Genomic DNA, 18,704 nt, shown 5'->3' with positions numbered 1-18,704 from the left:
CAGCCTGTGAAATGAAATCATAAAATAAATTTACCTTGAAATTTAGAAAAGAATGAAAATCTCTTTGCAAACAAATCACATCCACAGATCTGACGGGAGTTTATGGGAGGTTACAGGAGTTTACAAGAAGAGCTGCTGTGTAAAGAGGGTAAAGCTATATGGAAGGCAGAAAAGGATGAAAAGAAGAAAAGCATTCATTTGTGATGAATGATTCCTTATATAGCTTCATGCAAACACGAATTGTGTGAAATAAGAAGGAGACATAAAACAAACAGATTAAAACAGAGAGCTTGCAAGATCAAAACACGTAGAGAGGGATAGGCAAAACTGTGGGAAAGGCTCTGAAGAGGGATATACAACATGAGTAGCAGGCATATGGAAAAGAAACTATGCAAATGAAGAAGAAAAATTAAAACATAACCACCCATGTCTCTTCTTTTAGATTAAGGAGCACTCCATTCTGCCACGTCTTTGTGTTGAATAATTGCCAGCCCCCGAGGGCAGGAACTGCTTCTTACAGGGTGTTGTATATATATAAAGGGCAGCACCATGGAGCCCTTATTCTGCATGCAGCTTTGGACTAATTAAAGGACCTTTTTAGAAATGAATTTCTGAGGTCTAAAAAGTATTTGGCAGTGATTATGACTCACAACAAGCCATTGGTTTGATGGCTTTTGTCTCAGTGCCCATGTCTGGATAACCAAATCCTTAATGTAAAGGTTAACCAGATGTGTAACTGTAAAATAAAATCTAAAAATCTTATAGCACTTATAGACTTACCTATGAGAGCAGAGCTCCCTGGACTGACAGTCAGTTTTGTTCCTGAAGGAGAAGTCAGCACTGAATGGGTGCTGGGCCCAGCACTGCTAAGCACTGCTGTCAAGTCTTCTAGGTAAGGAAGAGGTCGTGGAGGCTCTGGTAACATATTGGGAGAATGAGAAACACTATAGCAGAAAACATCTTGGGATATGGACCCTGCTTCTCCTCTCCCACCACCACCCCCCCACCTCCCCCTCCCCAGATATTGCTGCAATTTTCATGGTGCTGCAACATTGCCATTTCAGAGGGTCAGATTAAGTAACTTTGGATAACTACTGAAACTTTGCTTCATGTGAGGTAAGGTGCTGGAGAAATTATTAAAATAACATCTGTATCAATGTAACCACAAACTTAAAGAAATCATCTTTAAGGTTACAACGGCATTCTGGTTGTCCTTATTCATATGTGAGAGCTATATGGTATCAGGAGATAAAGCAGCTTGAAAGAAAAAGCAAATGTATACCTCACACAGGCCAAATAAAATGTTCATGACAATAATGAAAAACTTTTAGTGTCTGCTACAACCTGGATCAAGCCCTAATTAAATATGGTTAAAATGCTGCCAGATCCTGTTGTATACTTAGGCAGAACTCCAAAGGACTAAGAGTTCAGAGCTCAAGAGGATCAGTCTATGCTGAGAACTGTAGGATTTAGTTGTTTACTAATCACAATGCTATTTTAAAAATTGAGGTAATGCCTAGCATTCTCAATTCTGCCTGTGATGAAAATGATGTGATATTAGATCAAAATGAATAGTGGCTTCATGCCCTTTCAATTAGATCACGGCACACATTATGCAGGTTTTCTACTGCTGGTACCACTCAGCACTGGGAGTACAGGACAAGGATGCCTAAACTGCTCTCTCTAAACTGTTCCATCATGGAGCTAAAAATGTAAATTGCTTACAAACATAAGCAGCTTGCATAACTCACAGTAACTTACCATCTTTAAAAGCTAAGCCATCTATAATGATCAGAAAAGGATTTAGAGATCATCTGAGAGTCTTTATTTATAGGCTGAAACTCAGCTGACTTTTTTCCAAATTGTTTTTTCAGACTGAGATTCTAGAGTCAGTCTGGATTAGCAGGAGAAAAGTTTGAACCTTCATTTTAGTATTTTCTGTGAAAATCTCACTGTTATGGAAGTTTGCTAGTTATGAAAGCTCACTAGTTATGAAACATGAGCTCTGTAGTGGATGCTCTAATGGCGTCGCCCCTATCATGGGGAATGAATAGGTTTCAAAATTTGAGACTTCACCACCAAATGCACTACTAAACTACTTGAAAAGTGTGTGTGGATCAATTATCTGCCAGGCACGCAGAAATTACAGAAGATGAGTTTCTAGGAAAGGAAAGGTCTTTCCCACAATTGCATTTCCCCCAATTCCAGTTTCCACCAGGTACCACTTCCACTCACGTTTCACAGCTGCCACTCTCTTTCAAATCACCCAGATGGGCTTTCTATCTGGTGTTTAAAAACATGGAGGAAAGTAAAATTCACCATTCACAGAACTTGAGATGTACTTTTTAGAACCGCACTGGTTTTATGGTCCTTTGTGAAGTGGGTCAGTATCACACAGCTTTGAATGGAAAGACTGCTCAGCAGAGACAGAGCACTTCACAGGGAAAACGTGCCATCACTCTCATTTTAAGATAGTCGCTTTAAGATATGGTTAATAAATGCTTTTCTTACCTAGCACATCTGAAAGAATTAAACTGAGTATCTTGGGACTGGGAGGTGCAATCCCTGCTCTTAGACATTTTCTCCTTATCCGCTTTTCTTTTGCCACCACCTTGCTTCAGCTGATGCTGCTCAGAGTACGAATGGAGACTGGTGCTTTCTTTAGAACAGGGCTGCCTGCATGCCATTTCCTCTTTCTGCAACAACCAATTAGTTCTGCCATCTGGATGTACCAGTAGCCACTGCTGCTGCCAGTCCAAAATACCAAAATGCCCTGGACTTACCAAGAACCAACAGCTGGGAGCTTTCAGTTACTTCCCCGTGAAGATTGGACGCCTTGCAGGAGTATAACCCTTGATCTGATAGAGAAACATTTGCTATTAACAGCAACCCATCATGCAGATTATGAGTAGAGGATAGCTTGACCTTGTTCTTAAACCAAGTAACTTTTGCTTCAGGAACACCTGGAAAAACATTGACAAAGTGTAACTAACACAAGTAAGTATTACAAGGCAGGCAAAAATACTTTTAAGGCCAATAGTGGAAGAAGAGATGAGAAGTACCAAGTGAAGATTAAAGAAAAAGGGGAAGGGACAAAGAAGATTCCATATGGCCACAGGCCTTTAGAGCTGTGACTCGTATAAAACAACGAAATAAATAGAGACAGACACAATCACTTTGCTTCTTGCAGGCAGCTACTCAGATAGTCCTTGTCTAGAGAGGCAGATTCCTCTGCATTTCACTAGCAGCAGAAGAAACAGGGGTTAAAAGAGAGACCCCCTTAATGTTGAGATATTGCTGTTGAATCTAAGAAAGATGGACTCTGCCTGCAAAATGTCCACCAATGCTACAAGAATGTTGTTCTAGTTGTATTCTACAAGCATGTCCTTCCCCTGTCTTCAGTGTTTCCACACTAACTGGAGATTCGCAGGTACAGATGTTCCTACAGTTTGCTTTGGGGAAGATGAGCAGTGTATGTCAATGAGCAGCAGTTTTATTTTCTTTTGCGCTCCCACCTTCAGTGACACACGCAGCCTCGAGATGGGAGCAGGAGGCAGCCAGCACAGGGATGAGCGAACACATCGTGTCGCATCACTGCCACAAGGGGTAGCAAGAGCCTTTCAATCGGCTTTGCTGGGTACCGGCGGATGCCAGAGGACAGAGGGCTGAGTGTTTCCCTTGCAGAAGGATCACAGAGACTCAAAGTCTGTGAGGTGCCCGCTGGAAACAAAACTCACTTTGCTGGGCAGGCAAGACTTTAGGTAATTACCCGAGTCTATTCTTCTTCAGCTTTCCCCTCCATCAATGTGCATGTGTCCAGCACAAAAAGTCTATCTGGAATACTAGTAATCAGAATTGTGTAAGCCAATTGACATAATTTCCCTACACCAGTGGCTCTGGGAGAAAGAAATCATCGCAATAAGGGTTTCTAACAGTGGTGACTAGTTTCCAATTGGCACAACATTCTTTAAATAGTGAATAATATTTCACAGTCTGGTATACTGATGAATAAACACAGGCCATAAATCAAGGCAAGAACTAGAAAATAAAACCTCCAGCACGTAGGTGAAATACAGAGTAAAGGACTGTTTAGGAGAACTGAGAGAACTGCAAATTAGAACAACAAAGATACAAGGAGGTAAAGGACAGGAAGGTAACATATTTTAAGTCACCCTTCCAAACCTGTTCTGACTCAACAGTTGCTAATTGTACATGACATTTTGCAGAATGCCCTATAAACTAGATTTTTAAAACTGGTTATTTCATACATGTCAAACTGGATTTTCTGTAATAATCTAGGCCATATTGCTTGAAGCTTCTGCTATGCAAATGAATATCTGCACAATTTAAGTGCTGAAATCAACAGAAAGCTCCCTAGTGATGCTGATGTGATCCAAATTGCTCTCACATCCTATTTTTAAGTGAAATGCTGCACAGTAGTAAAGTTACCCACACCAAAAATGCTGCTGGCTTTCTGAGGCTTGGAGCAAATCCTCCAGCTGGCAGTCACAGGCATCTGCAAGACTCCTGAGTGACTTTCGGGTGGGAGTTCCCCTAGGATTAGTTTTGGAGAAGTCTGGAATTGATGACAATCACCTAACAATAATTAAAAAATATATTCCTTCACCTCTATAGACAAAGAAATGACATTATGTCAGGTGAAATAATGTTGGCTTTCAATCTTGATCAAAACCATGACACTGTCTTTGTGGTAAAACTGAAATAGAGTTTCATCTTGACATAAATCACATCAGGTGCCAATTAAACTCTAATGCATCCAGAATGATTCTAGTTCCCCTTGACCTTTGGTTAATATCTATAGATTTCAACTCTGAAGACTGACTTTCACAGTGCTTATGTCTGTCTTAAGAAGCTGAAAAGCAATATTAATTACTCCCTAGGCTTTGATTATGTACTCTTCCATTACCTCTTAGTGTTTATCAACACGTGTCAGCAGCAAGTGCATATTTCTGGCCCTTGACAGAAAACACAGCTTTAGAGAATACTATAACTGATCTTTAATACTTCTCTTGTAAGTATCTATTCTGCTGTCTCGCTGACTCTCAGTAAAAATGTGTCCTTACATGAGCTGAGATATCCAGATCCAAACACGCATGGTCCTATACCAGAGACAGTACAGCACAGTGATAGAAACACAGCTTATAGTAATGGGATGAACTGTCCCTGAACTCTGACCTAGAACTCTCATTGGTTGTGCTGGACATCCTGACATGACTAGAGAGAAAGTACTAGAAGGAAAAAACTATAGCTTTACAAGACTGTGTGAAGAGCTGTTTTCATCCAGACAAGTCTCCACATAGTTTCTGGATATGCTAGTTTGGTTTCTAACTGTGTTAACTTTGCTCTCACATACTAATCTATTGTTTATTGCCATTTAATGTTATTGCATTAACTGTTGCATGTTAATTTACTATGATTTAGCAGCCATTTCATTGTTAATGTTTTCTGGGGAGCCTTGGTAAACTATACAGATGTAAAGTTTATCTACCCAAAAGAAGTCTCTAGGACACAACACATTTGCTGACTGCAGAAGTAGTGCATGTGACTCTTATTCTTAGAACTGATTGTTCTAAGGGCGATCAAAATTATATAAAAGGCTGAATAATCATAAAGCTGATGCCAAAGAAGTTTGTGCTTGCATTAGGAGGAAAATTACATTTATTCTCATACTATGTTAAAGGTTTTATGAGCCGGTTCATTTTCCAGGTGTAGGGGAGAGAGTTAATAGAAATCACTGTTCTAGGATCATTCCTCAAGGTAACTTTCTTTGTAATTGCTGTTGAATTATTAACACTAGTTTTACAAAATTAGGATTCTAGTGACCATAAAACATATCTGTCCTCATTATTCACTCTCTTATTCCCTTTGTAACACCCCAGCTTGTAGTTTATGATTTTTTTATAATTTCAAGGGCATTAATCTCTGGTGTCAACATAGTTAACATTTTCTGCAGAGGCAATAGCAGAAGATTTTTTTTCACCCATGGAGAAAATTAGGATTTAAGAAAACGTCTTCCGTGTCATGGAAGATTCCAATATACAGATACTAAACAGCAAAAAGCCTTCTATTAGATGAGAAGACACAGCTAAAATTTTCCATTTTGGATATTGTCATAGTGGGTGAGTTTCACAAAATTGATAGAGTTTTTATTTTCCTCTCAGAAAAGACTCTGAAGCTGTGCCCCTGAGCATTTTGTGCTTACCTCCTGTAGTTTTCTGATAAGTACTGTGGAAACTTTGTTTAGTCACATCCTGTTGCTTACATGTGCTTTTGGGGAAGAGAAATGGCTACACTTAAGATTAGCAATAACTGCCTGAATCTGTGGGTTTTGTGTCTGGGCAGCTAAGAGAACCCAGAAAGAGAAATCCAAAATAATTTGTGTTAATGTAATGTTTAGTCTCTTTCACACAATGTCCATGCAGCTGAGCATGGTGAGGCCTGGGCAAAAAAAACAGGTATCATTTTCATCTTCTTTCTTAAAAGTCCCTGGACACCAGTCTGATTGCAAGATAGTGTCATACTATGCAAAAAAGTGTAATGAAACCATGGTTTGGCCCCAGCTCTTTAGAGATTTCCCAGCTCCTCCTCCTGTTCCCAACAGCCATAGGACTGCCACACACAGATAAAGTCAACCTATTTTGGTTACCACTGGAAAGTGGCAAACTGTCACTGTAAGACTGAGGGATATTCAGTCTCTGACTGGAAACCAGTTTTAGGGAAAATCCTGTTTCAGTAGAATTCCTCTAAACTCCTGCACTTCCAAGATGAAAAAAAAAAAAAGAAAAAAGAAAAATAAACCCAGGAAAAAAAAAAGAGTGCTAACATGCCTTTAATGTAAAATAAGTTTGGCATAAAAAGAAAAAACTAGCTGGAGTGATTTTTAAGATTCCCATCAGTGACAAAATTAGTCAGCCCGTGCTTGTATATTGTAACCAAACACCTCCAACAGGTATTCATCCACAGCATACTGGGTATCTCTTACAATGATGCCTGTCTCATTGACTCAGGTTTTTTTTGTTTTTTTCTTTTTTTTTGAGCCCCAGTTCTCTTAAGCCACTTGCCTTGTTTGACATAGATAAAAGGAGGACAAGTTCTATGATCAGAATTAATGGAAGCAATGAAGTTTGTCCAAGACCTAGGAAAACCTTGCAATTTCACTCAGCTGCAACTGGAGATACCAATTTAGCAAAGAATCCCATAGAAATTTATAGCCAAAGGCACTGGCACAGGAGAGAATAATTTTTTACCTGCAACCTGGCAGTTAATGCTAACATTTGCTTTCTGGATTGTTTTCAGCACGCTTCCAATATCAACAGTAACAGCAGGCGATTCAGTGTTGATCATGGTAGCTCTTGATGCCTTTATCAGTGGCTTTCCTGCATAAAAGAAGCATCACAGTTTATCATAACAAGCACATTGCAGTCAGAATGGGATTGATAGGCTGGAACACTCTTTGTGAAAGTACACACAACAGGCAGGTGGATAAGGAACAACTAAGTGTAAGGCCACCTGCTTTTCATATTATTTCAGTGTCACCAAATTCCATGGGTGAGGCTATCTTGAAAAAAGAAAAGGCATGCTTAAAGCAGAGGCAGAATAGCATTAAAGCCATATGGACATACAGGAGAACCAGCTGAATCAATAAACACCAGCACAAGTGGAGCTGCAGTGAGACGCTTACCTGGCGCTGCAGCTGCACCACCACCACCCTTTGGTAAAGACCAAACCCAGGAGTCTGAGTGATGGCTACAAGCACAGCAGAGAAAGTTCAGAGTTACATGCAAGCTGTTTCTACACATTGATCATGGTTTCCTTAACCTACGGGGGAAACACTAGGGTGGGGAAGATCAGATCAAAACCAGAAAGTTTTTCTCATAATGGCCAGCAGAAGAAGATGAGGGATATAAACTGAATAAATGCCATACACTGGTACAACAAGTTTTAGATAAAACAAAACACGTATCTGATGGGAAGGGGTTTATCTCTTATACAGCTACTGCTTTGCCCACAATAAAGTATGCATTCAACATTGGTGACAGCAAGTCAAGCTGTTTCGCTGCTGTTGTGTCTTTGTGGGATTACTTTTGAAGTTATCCACCATCAGTGATTCAAGAAACCTTCTGCAAATCCTTTTGTAGGGCTACTGTAAAGGGATGTTTACAAAACAGGCCAGGGGTACCCAAGCTCAGCTTTGAGAGAGAGGACTAATACAGCAGAGCTGACAAGAGAATTAAGGTGCTCCCCTGTTTCAGAAAAAGTGCTCTGCAGTCAGGATGTTGCAGGAATAGCAGAACATAACAGAATTGCTTCAAATCACATGGGACTTGGGTGTTTTTGACTCAGTGTTGCATTTTCAAACACATAATTTTCCAAAAATCTATAAGCGCCTTTTTGCCCCCGCTTTGAAATAAATGGTCAGATACAAAACCAGATATTCTCCATTTGCCTCCAAAAGCTGCAGTTTCAGGCTAATGTCTATCACTAGCTTTATTTGTATGTTAATTTGGCACTGACCAACGAAGAAAAGATGGATCTGAAAAAAATAGTTTGATTTCACTGAGCTCATGGAGAGCTCTGAAAATTTAAGTCAGTCTTAAATATAAATCTCTCCATATAGCTGTATTTCCAGGGCTTTTAAAAGATACCTTTCATCTGTAACTCCTGTCAGAGCAGTTTGGTATTTTTTAGTACTTTACATTTTTTTAGCTTGATGATTTTAATCATTTAATTGATTTTAATGCCAAAGAATAGCTAAATAAAATACTATAGTTTATTGTTTGAATACTTCCAAAAGTTTTGATATTTTTTGGCAAAATCTAAAGAAAAGAAAAATTCTTCCACTATCCATCAGCCTTTTATTTTCCTGATTGGTTGATTGATTTCCATAACCCCACCACAAGATTAAAAATCTTTTAGCTGTTCAACCCATAAATGAGTAGGAAACCATTGTGAAAACAAAAAGGAGCATATTCCACTGTCTTTTTTTTCCGTGCATGTGTAAAATGAATCAGAAAATTCCTCAATGAAATAAGCTTTCGTCCCCACTCTTAATTCCTCTCAGATGATCTCAGCTTTCCAAGTTTTTTTGAGAAAATACTTCCATTATGGCAAAAAGATTGTTACTTTGTTCCAAAAACTGCTCAGTATTCCACTTTGATATTTATGGCCTCATTTTATAGGCCGTTCAGCTCTTTGCCTTGGATGTGAGATGCAAAAGTACACCAGTTCCTAAGAGGAGTTCTGCTTGCGTCAGGGAAGCATGAATGTTAGTTCACCTAAAAGTTTAAATCATAGCTTTGATAATTTATTATAAGCAAAAAGCTTGAAGTATTCATGTATCACATGTATACCTAATGCTTTATTTTTATAACATCATACAAAATTATTGCCACAACATGTACAAAACCAATGGCTTTTACACTCACTGAACAATGTGGACAGAATAGTGGTTTTGACTGATGATTTTTTATTCTCATGTTCAGTTTCATGCTGGTGTGGCATGAGATGTTTAGAGTGGACTTGCTTCTTCTAAAATATGACACTACCCTAACAGCAGCACTGCCACCTTGCTGCCTGGAGTTCACCAAAGTTATTTCTGATAGCAGTCGTGTAAAAAGGATCAGTCTCTTTCGTTTTGCCTACAGGTAATTTGTAGCTGTGATGCAGATCTTTCTTTTTGCTCTGGAAGATTCACCCGTTCTGCTACAGGACAAGACAAAGTCTCTTTCTAGTTGATTTACTGGTTTTCTAAGCTTCACTGTTATCCACTGTTGCCTTATTACATTTTCTTTATGCTTCTCTTATTTACACTATACACAGAAATTTTCTCCGTGTATAGTGTAAATTTTTTTTTCCCCAAAATTAAAGCTGATCAACAGCTCTTTCTTTCTCTAGTCATACATAGATACAATAGCACCTGATGGTTGCTGCCCTTGCATTGAAAGCCTCCAAGCATTTCCACATGCTGAAGCAGTGAAATGGGTAAGTCTGCAAAATCAATAAGCTCTTCAGTATTCTTAGCATGTTTTGCCTTGGTGATAAATAGGATCCTCCTCCTGTACAACCTCTCTGGTCTGTCACAGTCATTAGCTGTCATTGTCTGTTCTATTCCTGTATCTTTCTCAACTGCTCTTCATTCACGTTTGCTGCTCCACCCTTCTGCTAGTCCTGATGTGGTTGTGAGCCTGCTGACCGTGTCTGCTACAGAACCTTGAAGAAGCTGGATTTATACTTCTAACTCCCTTTGCCATTGGCTTTTATCTGGAAGGGTTTTCTTTAGAATTGAATTCTAAACCAGCACTGGATATTTAGTCTGCTTAAAACCTGTTACTAGAGGAATAAAAACATGGAATCTAACTTTTTGAGAACCCCTATGTGCTACAATTGAAACAGAGTCAGCCAAGCTTGTGATTGAGTACAATACAGTGTTTGATCCTGTAAAAGATTCAGATCTGGAAGTTTTCTTCCTTGCCTAATGTACACCTGGGTAACTCCTGCAATCTATCTGTTATACTGAAGAGATCAGTGTTAGGTGTAAAATGAAGCACAGAAGTTGGGAGGCTTGGACTGCACTGCCCCTACAGGCTGCAAATAACCAGGATAAGCACTGTTTTAAGAGCATGTCAGATGCAAGTGAGAAAAAACATTGATGTCTTGCAGAGACACATAACCCTCACAAACTATCTGTGAAAGCCTCAGGATTTTGCAGAGCTCACACCCTGTGTTTTCACCAGTGTACTTCTGTTGATGCATTTTACATAGTTTTAGCAGCCATGCGTTCTCCAACAAACAACTTCTGTCCAAGTTCACACAAGTAACATGGAGCATCCTGCAATCACAGAGGTCAAACTATTACCTGCTAGGGTAACAGCAATGGAGACAGAGTCAGATCCCAGGGTGTTGGATGCATTGCAAGCATAGAAACCCACATCAGCTTCCACAGGTGCTAGAATCTGCAAGGAGTCATCAGGCTGAAGGAGCAACCTGGCATAAAGCAGAAAGAAAGAAAGACATAATAGTCTCTTAGTCCGTGTGAACATGAACATATTTACTAGGAATTTTCAGGCTTAGTTAATATTTTTTATAGATCAGGCCTGTAGGTTAAATTTAAAAATTTGTGAAGAAATTTAAATTCCTACATTGAGACTGTAAGTTGTGGTTACTTAAATTAAATTTTAGTCTCATTCCCAGTTCCTCTACTCCTGATATGTGTATTAAAGAAAGAGTGCTTAGTAATTAGGACAGCTGCCAAGTGAAACATCCTTTGCTGTACCACTTCTGATGAATGAGTTTCCCAGCATTGCCGTCTTCCAGTTTTGCAGCATAGGAGTAGTAAAAAAAAGCCAAATTATTGCAAGGGAAAAATCATGAAACATGCTGAAGCTATGCAGAAAGAAGCGAAGTGAACCACAGGGTCAATGTTAAAGCCTGAAATAGGTTCAGATTCTTTTCTTGATCAGCAGCTTGTACAAACTCAGCAGTCTTGATCCTTCCCTAATAGTCAGCAAAGATAGAGAGGAGTTCTCAGCTCCTCCTTGGGCTGAAACCACTGTTTCTTGCCTCTGCCAGTAAGAGAAGCCTACCATGAGCTCAGTGGCTAAATAGCCTATGGCTAAATGGAATTAATATGGTCTTAGTGCTCTTAGGAACTGCTTTCACTGTCTGGTTTTGCAGTGGTAAAACTCACAAGGTCCTGGTATGTGGTGGTGTGTCTTTGTTGTGATAATCCTTTTGGTTATTGTTGTAATATGCTCAGTATGTTTGAATGGTTCATTCATAGTAACCCACAATTGCTTTAGCCCAACGTTGTTTCCCCCCTTTCCTGCCTGTTAGTGCAATACCTCCCCCTAATTCCCGATCCTTCTATGTCTATCATTGTAGCCCTGCCCCTCTGCCCTGCCATTTAAGTGGAATCCCAACCTCTCCTTCTGGAACCCTCTGTGTCACCTATGTAATCCCTGGATTCCTGTGGGTTCTGTGAGAGCGTTCTTCATTGCCTCAGAACCAACCAGGGCTTCATGAGGAGAAGAACGCTCTCACAGAACCCACAGGAATCCAGGGATTACATAGGTGACACAGAGGGTTCCAGAAGGAGAGGTTGGGATTCCACTTAAATGGCAGGGCAGAGGGGCAGGGCTACAATGATAGACATAGAAGGATCGGGAACTGTTCTCACCAGCAACTTTCAGCAGTTGCTGCTTGTAAACTCTTAATTGGGGCTGTGATTGACAGTGGGTGGCAAGGGTGAAAGTGGGGGAGGGATATGCCTGTAAAACACATGCAATAGAAATCTGCTCCCTGATCCTGGAATTAATGAGTTTCTTTACACTCCCATCATCACAATAAAAACTGTGGTCTCGTGGACGAGTAAGCCGCAGATACCCGGGTTTGTACAACACTGTGGGTGGTAGATCTCAAAACCAAACCAGATTAGGGCCACCCAGCAAAATCTATTATAGGAGAAAAACTCCTGAGTTAACATTATTTTTTTACCCTTTTGTGAGTATAAGAAAAATAGCCATTATCAGTAAAAGAAATGCCTGTTTTTAAAGAAGTTTTGTAAATGCTTACAAAAATGCACGTTTGCAAACCAAACATTAATGCTTTTAGAATTGCATCTGTGCTTTCATAGCTAAAAAAACACCAATGGTGAAATAATTCCCTTTGCACTTTTGCTGTCAAGGACGTTTTTCTTACCTCTTAGTCATAAGCAGGGCTGACTAGATAGTCACTGCTAACAGTGACAGTGACTAACAGATTTTTTACTTGCAGAACTAATGTTAGCATGCATCTCACACATAAATTTTTAATTTAACACTGACTGCTTCAATCATTACATGGAATTCATTAAATCTTCAGAAGTTGTCCCAAATTACAACAGCCTGTACCATTTAAAAGTTCTGTGTGTTCTGTCTGCATGTCTACAAATATAGTATGTAGGCAGATCTTCAGTTTACACCAAACTAATGCTTACAAGGCCCCTAAAATAGTTTTAATTATTGTTTCTGACGTCTTCAGGCTGAGGAAAGATCTTGCCTAATAATGCACCTTATAAAACACAAGGATGCATAATTTGTTTATTATTAATCACCTCTCCTGACATAAACTTCTCTCTCTCAGCTTAAGTCACCTCAAGATCCAGCACAAATATTTTAAAAATAGAGGTGGTCCAGATAGATACTTGCCTTTAAAAAAAAAAACTCCAACACAGCTCCACCCTCCTATCATCTTAACTCAAGTTTTAATGTCCTTCTTCAGAAACAAATATAATGTCCTTTTCTTTTCAATAATTCTGTTATTTGTGCATCACAATACTTTGTTTGAAAGCAGATCCTTTATCATTTCTCATTGAATAGAATTATTTTGGCTGAATTCCCTATTTGCTCATAGATTGCTATTTTTGTGAGGTATTGAGTTGCTTGTCCAGGCTAGAAGAAAACTCAACCAGCTATAGCAATTCTTTATGTCACCATCATGTCTTCAGAATCTCATTTATGGACTGAAAATAATACAGCTTAATATTTAATCAGTCTCATGTCAGTTGCTCCACAGTGCATTGCCTCTAAGACAAAAACATATTTTGCAGGACATCAATGACTAAATCAGACAAACACCTAGCAAACACCTAACTCCATGCCATTTACTGTTCACATGCTGCTTCATGTCCTTTTATAAAATTTATTTCAATTTTAGAGAAGTTGAATTATCAAGTACCAGTGGATCCCCAGTGACAGAAATTGCAGCATACTTGCAAGGCATATTAAACAGTGCATAAATTCCTCAAAGATTTTTCACTTTAAAACTGATTTCTAAGGAATTTAATCGGAATTTTCTTTAAAATAAAACATATTTCAACATACACAGCAGTCAAAAAACTTTGGTGTGGATACTAGTAGGCTTTGAAATGGCATTCAGAGCCCATGCTGGTGTTAACTTGACTCTTTAACCTTAGGAGAGAGTGTAGGCTTTTCTGTAAATAAGCACTCAGGCTGAATAGGCAGACACAAGCTGGGGGTCTTTTACTGGAAGCACAGATATTTTCAATTGTTGCAGCTATTTGTGTCATATGTTTTCACTCTACTGGGTAACTGAAAACCAGCACTTTTTGGGGGCCTGTGTTATATCTGTTTGTGACTGTACCTAGACTAAAGCCAAAGAAAATTAATTTTCACAAGGACAGCCGTGCAGTAGGAATCATACTTTTAGGTAGATGAAACAGCTCATGGAATGGGGCAATGAGAAGAGAGCCATACATCAACCATCACTATTGGACATCACTGGCTCAGACAATGTGTAAAAGTGAATGCCTTTATTTCAGTGGTTTGTATATACGAAACACGTAGCTGTCACCCAACCTAAAACTGGCAGCCTGTACTCTAAGAATTGCAATAGCCACCAAGTACTTCTGAAATCTCAGCGTATTCAGTAGGGTGTGACCTGAGGAACTTCAGCACTTCTCTCTGGCCATTCTCAGCAGCAGGGTCTCTCTCTGATACTGGTACAGGAAAGCCCACCTCTATTTATTTCCTTATTCCCATTAAGACAGAGGTGGATGGAAAATCCTCCTCTCCATTCAGTGGTTGGCAAAGTGCAAAGAAAACAAACTGCAGAGCTGAAGGACAGTTCAGACATCCAGACACCGCCACATGTTTGCATCTGTGGCCTTGCAGTTTACAGCAGTACACTCTAAGTCTGCTTAAATTGCAGCTTCCATTGACACAGCTGACTGACAGGCAGCAAGAGCATTCTGAGCCAAAAGCAGAATACTGATCTTAAAGAACACAGCAAAAAAATCCACAAAACAATTTTTTTCATACACACACCACGATTTCTAAACTTCCATTAGCTCCAAAGATAGAGGTGTTGAGTTGCGCCTGGAGCTCAGAGCATGGTCATTTCTTCCCCCACACACCAGCCTGGGGGAACCATAAATGATGAGTACAGAAGGAAGTTCATAAGCAGAAACTGCCTAAATATTTAAAGAAGAGTTGTCAATGACTTATGCCACTAACTGGAAAAGAAATGATACTTTCATCAGACTTTCTGGCAGAAATTTTGGGCACACACACAACTGACTGATACTTCAGAAACAAAACACAACATTTAAGGCTATTTCAGCCAAACTGAATGGGAAAGAAAAAAAGATTGAAAAGGAACTGTGAAATTATATATATAAAATCTAAATTAAAACTTCAGGAATCATATAAGTGTCTCTTACTTCAGCTAAATTAATCTACCTGTTGTCACACCATGCAAGATTATGGGGTGTGAAATAAACTTTCCAATTTCTCAAGACTATAGTGTCCAGCATTCCTCATAGGTCAACTTCATGTAACATCCCTTCTGTTTCATGGATGCCACAGAAGTTACAGTCATAAGTAGAGAAAAAACCTCAATGGCCCAATTCTAATGGGATATAACCACTAGATGAAAATTTATATGTGAAACTTGTTTTGGGGGTGGCCTACAGATATTTTCACAGGAATATATCCAAATGAAGGGACTCTGTATGTCCAAGTCATGATTATGACTGCATGTGATTTCCACCAGAGGTACGTTCTTGTTCTCAGTGACCTCTACCCCTTCAAAAGTTGCCTTTTTTTTTGCGTCAAATTTAATATACTTATTAGTCTTCAGACAGAGAGGCAAGAACCAGAAGACTCAGATCATTATAGAAAGCAATTACTTTTTCATTGATTCAATAGTCAAAATAAAAAGGAACTAAGAAACTAATTTCATAACTGTATAGAAGGGGCAATTTTACCTAAATCAAGACTTTACTGGATGATCCAAGGGCACTGCACTGGAAATTTTTGTCTTTTGCCATCTTTTCCCATCACCCTATGACTAAATGTGTATGTCTTAGCTGATGTCAGTATCTTGTGCAGGAGTTGCTAGCAGATCCCTGGACAACTTTGTTGTACTGTGTTGCTCATTATTACTTCCTGCTACAGTATTTTCCTGTTCTTATATAATGATTTCTCACAGAGCAGAACCAAAATATAAAATCCCAAGCATACACATGAGAAGAACGTATGTTATCAGCAGAGTTAAACATATAATTATGAAAATAGCCCCTTTCTCTGTGCTCTTCCACACAAACGAATAACGTGGAGGGATCAGAAAGTAAAGGCCACCTGAAGGAAAAACAGCATACTTTTTGTGGTATACTGATAAAAGCATTTTGTTACATCAAATTCTCAGGTTACACCTGGGAGCAACATTCTGGAGTTTAAACCGGTGAGGATTCACCAATTCACATGAGAAGACAAATGCTTAATGATCCATCTGTTGAGACAATAGCAAAGCTGCAAACAGGCATGAGGTGTGGTTCCACAATTTACAGCCTTCATCAGAACATACACAGTACATGGTGATTGTAATGCCCTCTTAGGCTTATCCTGGGGCAGTTTAGTGCATGAATACCAATGTGGAAGGCAAAAACCTCATCTCCTCCATCTTCTCTTACCACAACATGTCTATCAAGCCCTCCTGTAGCGCTAGGAAGAATGCAATTTCAGCTCCAACAGAGGATAATAGCAACAACCAATGACCAGTTTTCATATCTCTATATCAATCTTCATAGCTAAAATCTCCGCCTTCAGATGGGAAAATAAACTAAGACTCCCAGTCTCTGGATGCAGAGTGCTCTGCTGACTGTATTAGGCACTTATGTCCTTCAGTACTGTACAATCCCTTCTTTTTTACTTACTCAAACAGAAGTAAGGTTCCTGTCTGCCACACCAGTCTGACCCGGCATCCAGACCTTGCTGAAGATTTACAGTGCTCTGTTTAACCCATTTCCCAATTCACATGCACTTCCCCTTCTTTCTGTTATGAAATCAGACTACAGCAAAACATGGTTTTGTCCATGGGCCTGACAGGACACATGGAAAGTGATGAGTGAAAATATAAATTATTTTCTTAAAAGTTAAATAGCATGCTTTACCTATCATTGTATTTCACTTCCTCTCCATTCTTAGCCCAGCTGATGGTGGGCTTTGGGTTTCCCACTGCTTCACAGTGAAGGAGCACGCTCAGTGTGCCGCTTGCTAGGACCACTGTCTGTCCCAGGTGGGTGACAACCTCTGAAGCAGAAAGTTGTTGTGCTGCTGAAATCTTTCGGAGGATGGCAGGCTTTTGTTGAGGCCTGTGCAAACCATTTGCCAGGTCTACAGAGGTGGGAATGAATGTTTCAGCAGATGATGTCCTCAGGGAGCTGGTAAATCCAGAAACGCGTCTGTGGAAAGGGTACTCCAGTGAGGCTGAATCAACTTTTCGCCTTGATGCTTTGAGGACAGATTCCTGGTGGTCCAAGTAGCTCTTAAAAACCTCATGAGCTAGGTGAACAACAAGATGCTCGGTATAGATATCTTTAAGCTCCTCGGGCTGTTGAGACAAATTTCTTATGATATCATCCAGGCGTTTCTGCTCTGTGACCATAGTAAATGGCAGGCTATGATCCTGGCTCTGGTCCTCTTCTGAGGATGCGTTTCTCTCCACAGACTCCTGGGCTTCCCAGGACTCCAAATTTTCTGCTGGCCAGCCCCTGAGCTGTAACAGCCTCGAGACAATATTGTCATACCATCTGCTGGGGTTAGCAAGGTGCCCTCGTTTTTCAGCCTTGCTTCCATTGAAGAAAATCCCATTGAGATGTTTATCCTCTGTTCTCAAGGCATCATTCAACGCGGTCTTTCTAATGACTTCTTCCTCCCCAATACCAGCAGGCTGCCCAGCAATGATCTTCTTGTTGCTTCCGATCAGTTTAATTATGAAATGCTCCCGGGCTGGCCCTGCTGTGCAGGTGTATGTCCCAGTGTCTGAAGGCTTCAGATGATGGATTTTCATGTAGCCGTAGGGTGCGACGGTGATGTGAGCTGAACTGATGAGCCTCTTATCATCCTTCTCCCAAGTGATCATTGATTTCCGGAACCTCCTGGTAGGGCATCGGAGAATAACAGAAGTTTTGGGCAGCAGGTAGGCATATCCACCCACAATGAAATGCAGTTTCTTCTGCTTCCTCGTCTGGATGTAAACTTGCTTTACGGCCATAATATGGGGGCTTTGCTTATGAGCTGGTCTGTTGTGTCCTGAAATATCATTACATAATTAGTATGTGATAGCATTAAACAAAACAAGTAGTTTACATTGTTGTGGGCAGCATTTGACCCATAAGACAGTAATGGGAGAAACTGGACACCAGTTGCTGGACATTAAACTATAACAATCAAAATAGGAGGAATAACAAGACACACTTAGGGTATGTGAAAGTAGGCTAGAGTATATGCAGAAACCAAATAGCCAGGGATAAAAGCTTTATGGGAAAGAGAAAACTTCAGTGGAAACATAGTTCTTGTTAAAGTACTTAAACAATGACTGTTATTTAAGAAATGCACTAAATCGAAAAGTGTTTATCATCCAAACCTTCAAAGGCAATGTGATCTTGCAACTCACAACAGTAAGGAAGAATGAAAGTCTTGCCTATCTCAAGGTGTTGGACAGGAAAAAACTCTCTGGGCTAGGCTTAAAAATGTGGTAAATACTATTAAAGTTCACTAGTTCAACGTGTTCTTCTGGTTTCCTGATCTCTGTGTCAGAGTTCTTTATTATGAAGCACGAAATTAAGCTGCATAGGCATATTACTAGTAAATACCATGCAAAATTTGGTCTGAACTTTAGTTGTG

General features: G+C 39.8%; 1 protein-coding gene across 1 annotated transcript in view; it reads right to left on the bottom strand.

The window, feature by feature from the left end:
- Positions 1–18,704, bottom strand: part of ADAMTSL1 (ADAMTS like 1) — a gene marked incomplete at its 5' end in the record, with an annotated part of 172,714 nt that overhangs the window by 21,611 nt on the left and 132,399 nt on the right. Inside the window, 5 exons of the mRNA XM_084225837.1 lie at positions 781–915; positions 2,784–2,963; positions 7,269–7,397; positions 10,877–11,004; positions 16,970–18,110. Coding sequence (XP_084081963.1) covers positions 781–915; positions 2,784–2,963; positions 7,269–7,397; positions 10,877–11,004; positions 16,970–18,110 — 1,713 coding nt within the window. The remainder of the gene's footprint in view (positions 1–780; positions 916–2,783; positions 2,964–7,268; positions 7,398–10,876; positions 11,005–16,969; positions 18,111–18,704) is intronic.

This window comes from Fringilla coelebs (genome assembly GCF_963513975.1).
Source record: "Fringilla coelebs genome assembly, chromosome: Z".
NCBI classification, from domain to species: domain Eukaryota; kingdom Metazoa; phylum Chordata; class Aves; order Passeriformes; family Fringillidae; genus Fringilla; species Fringilla coelebs.
This window is presented reverse-complemented; position numbering and strand designations above follow the sequence as displayed.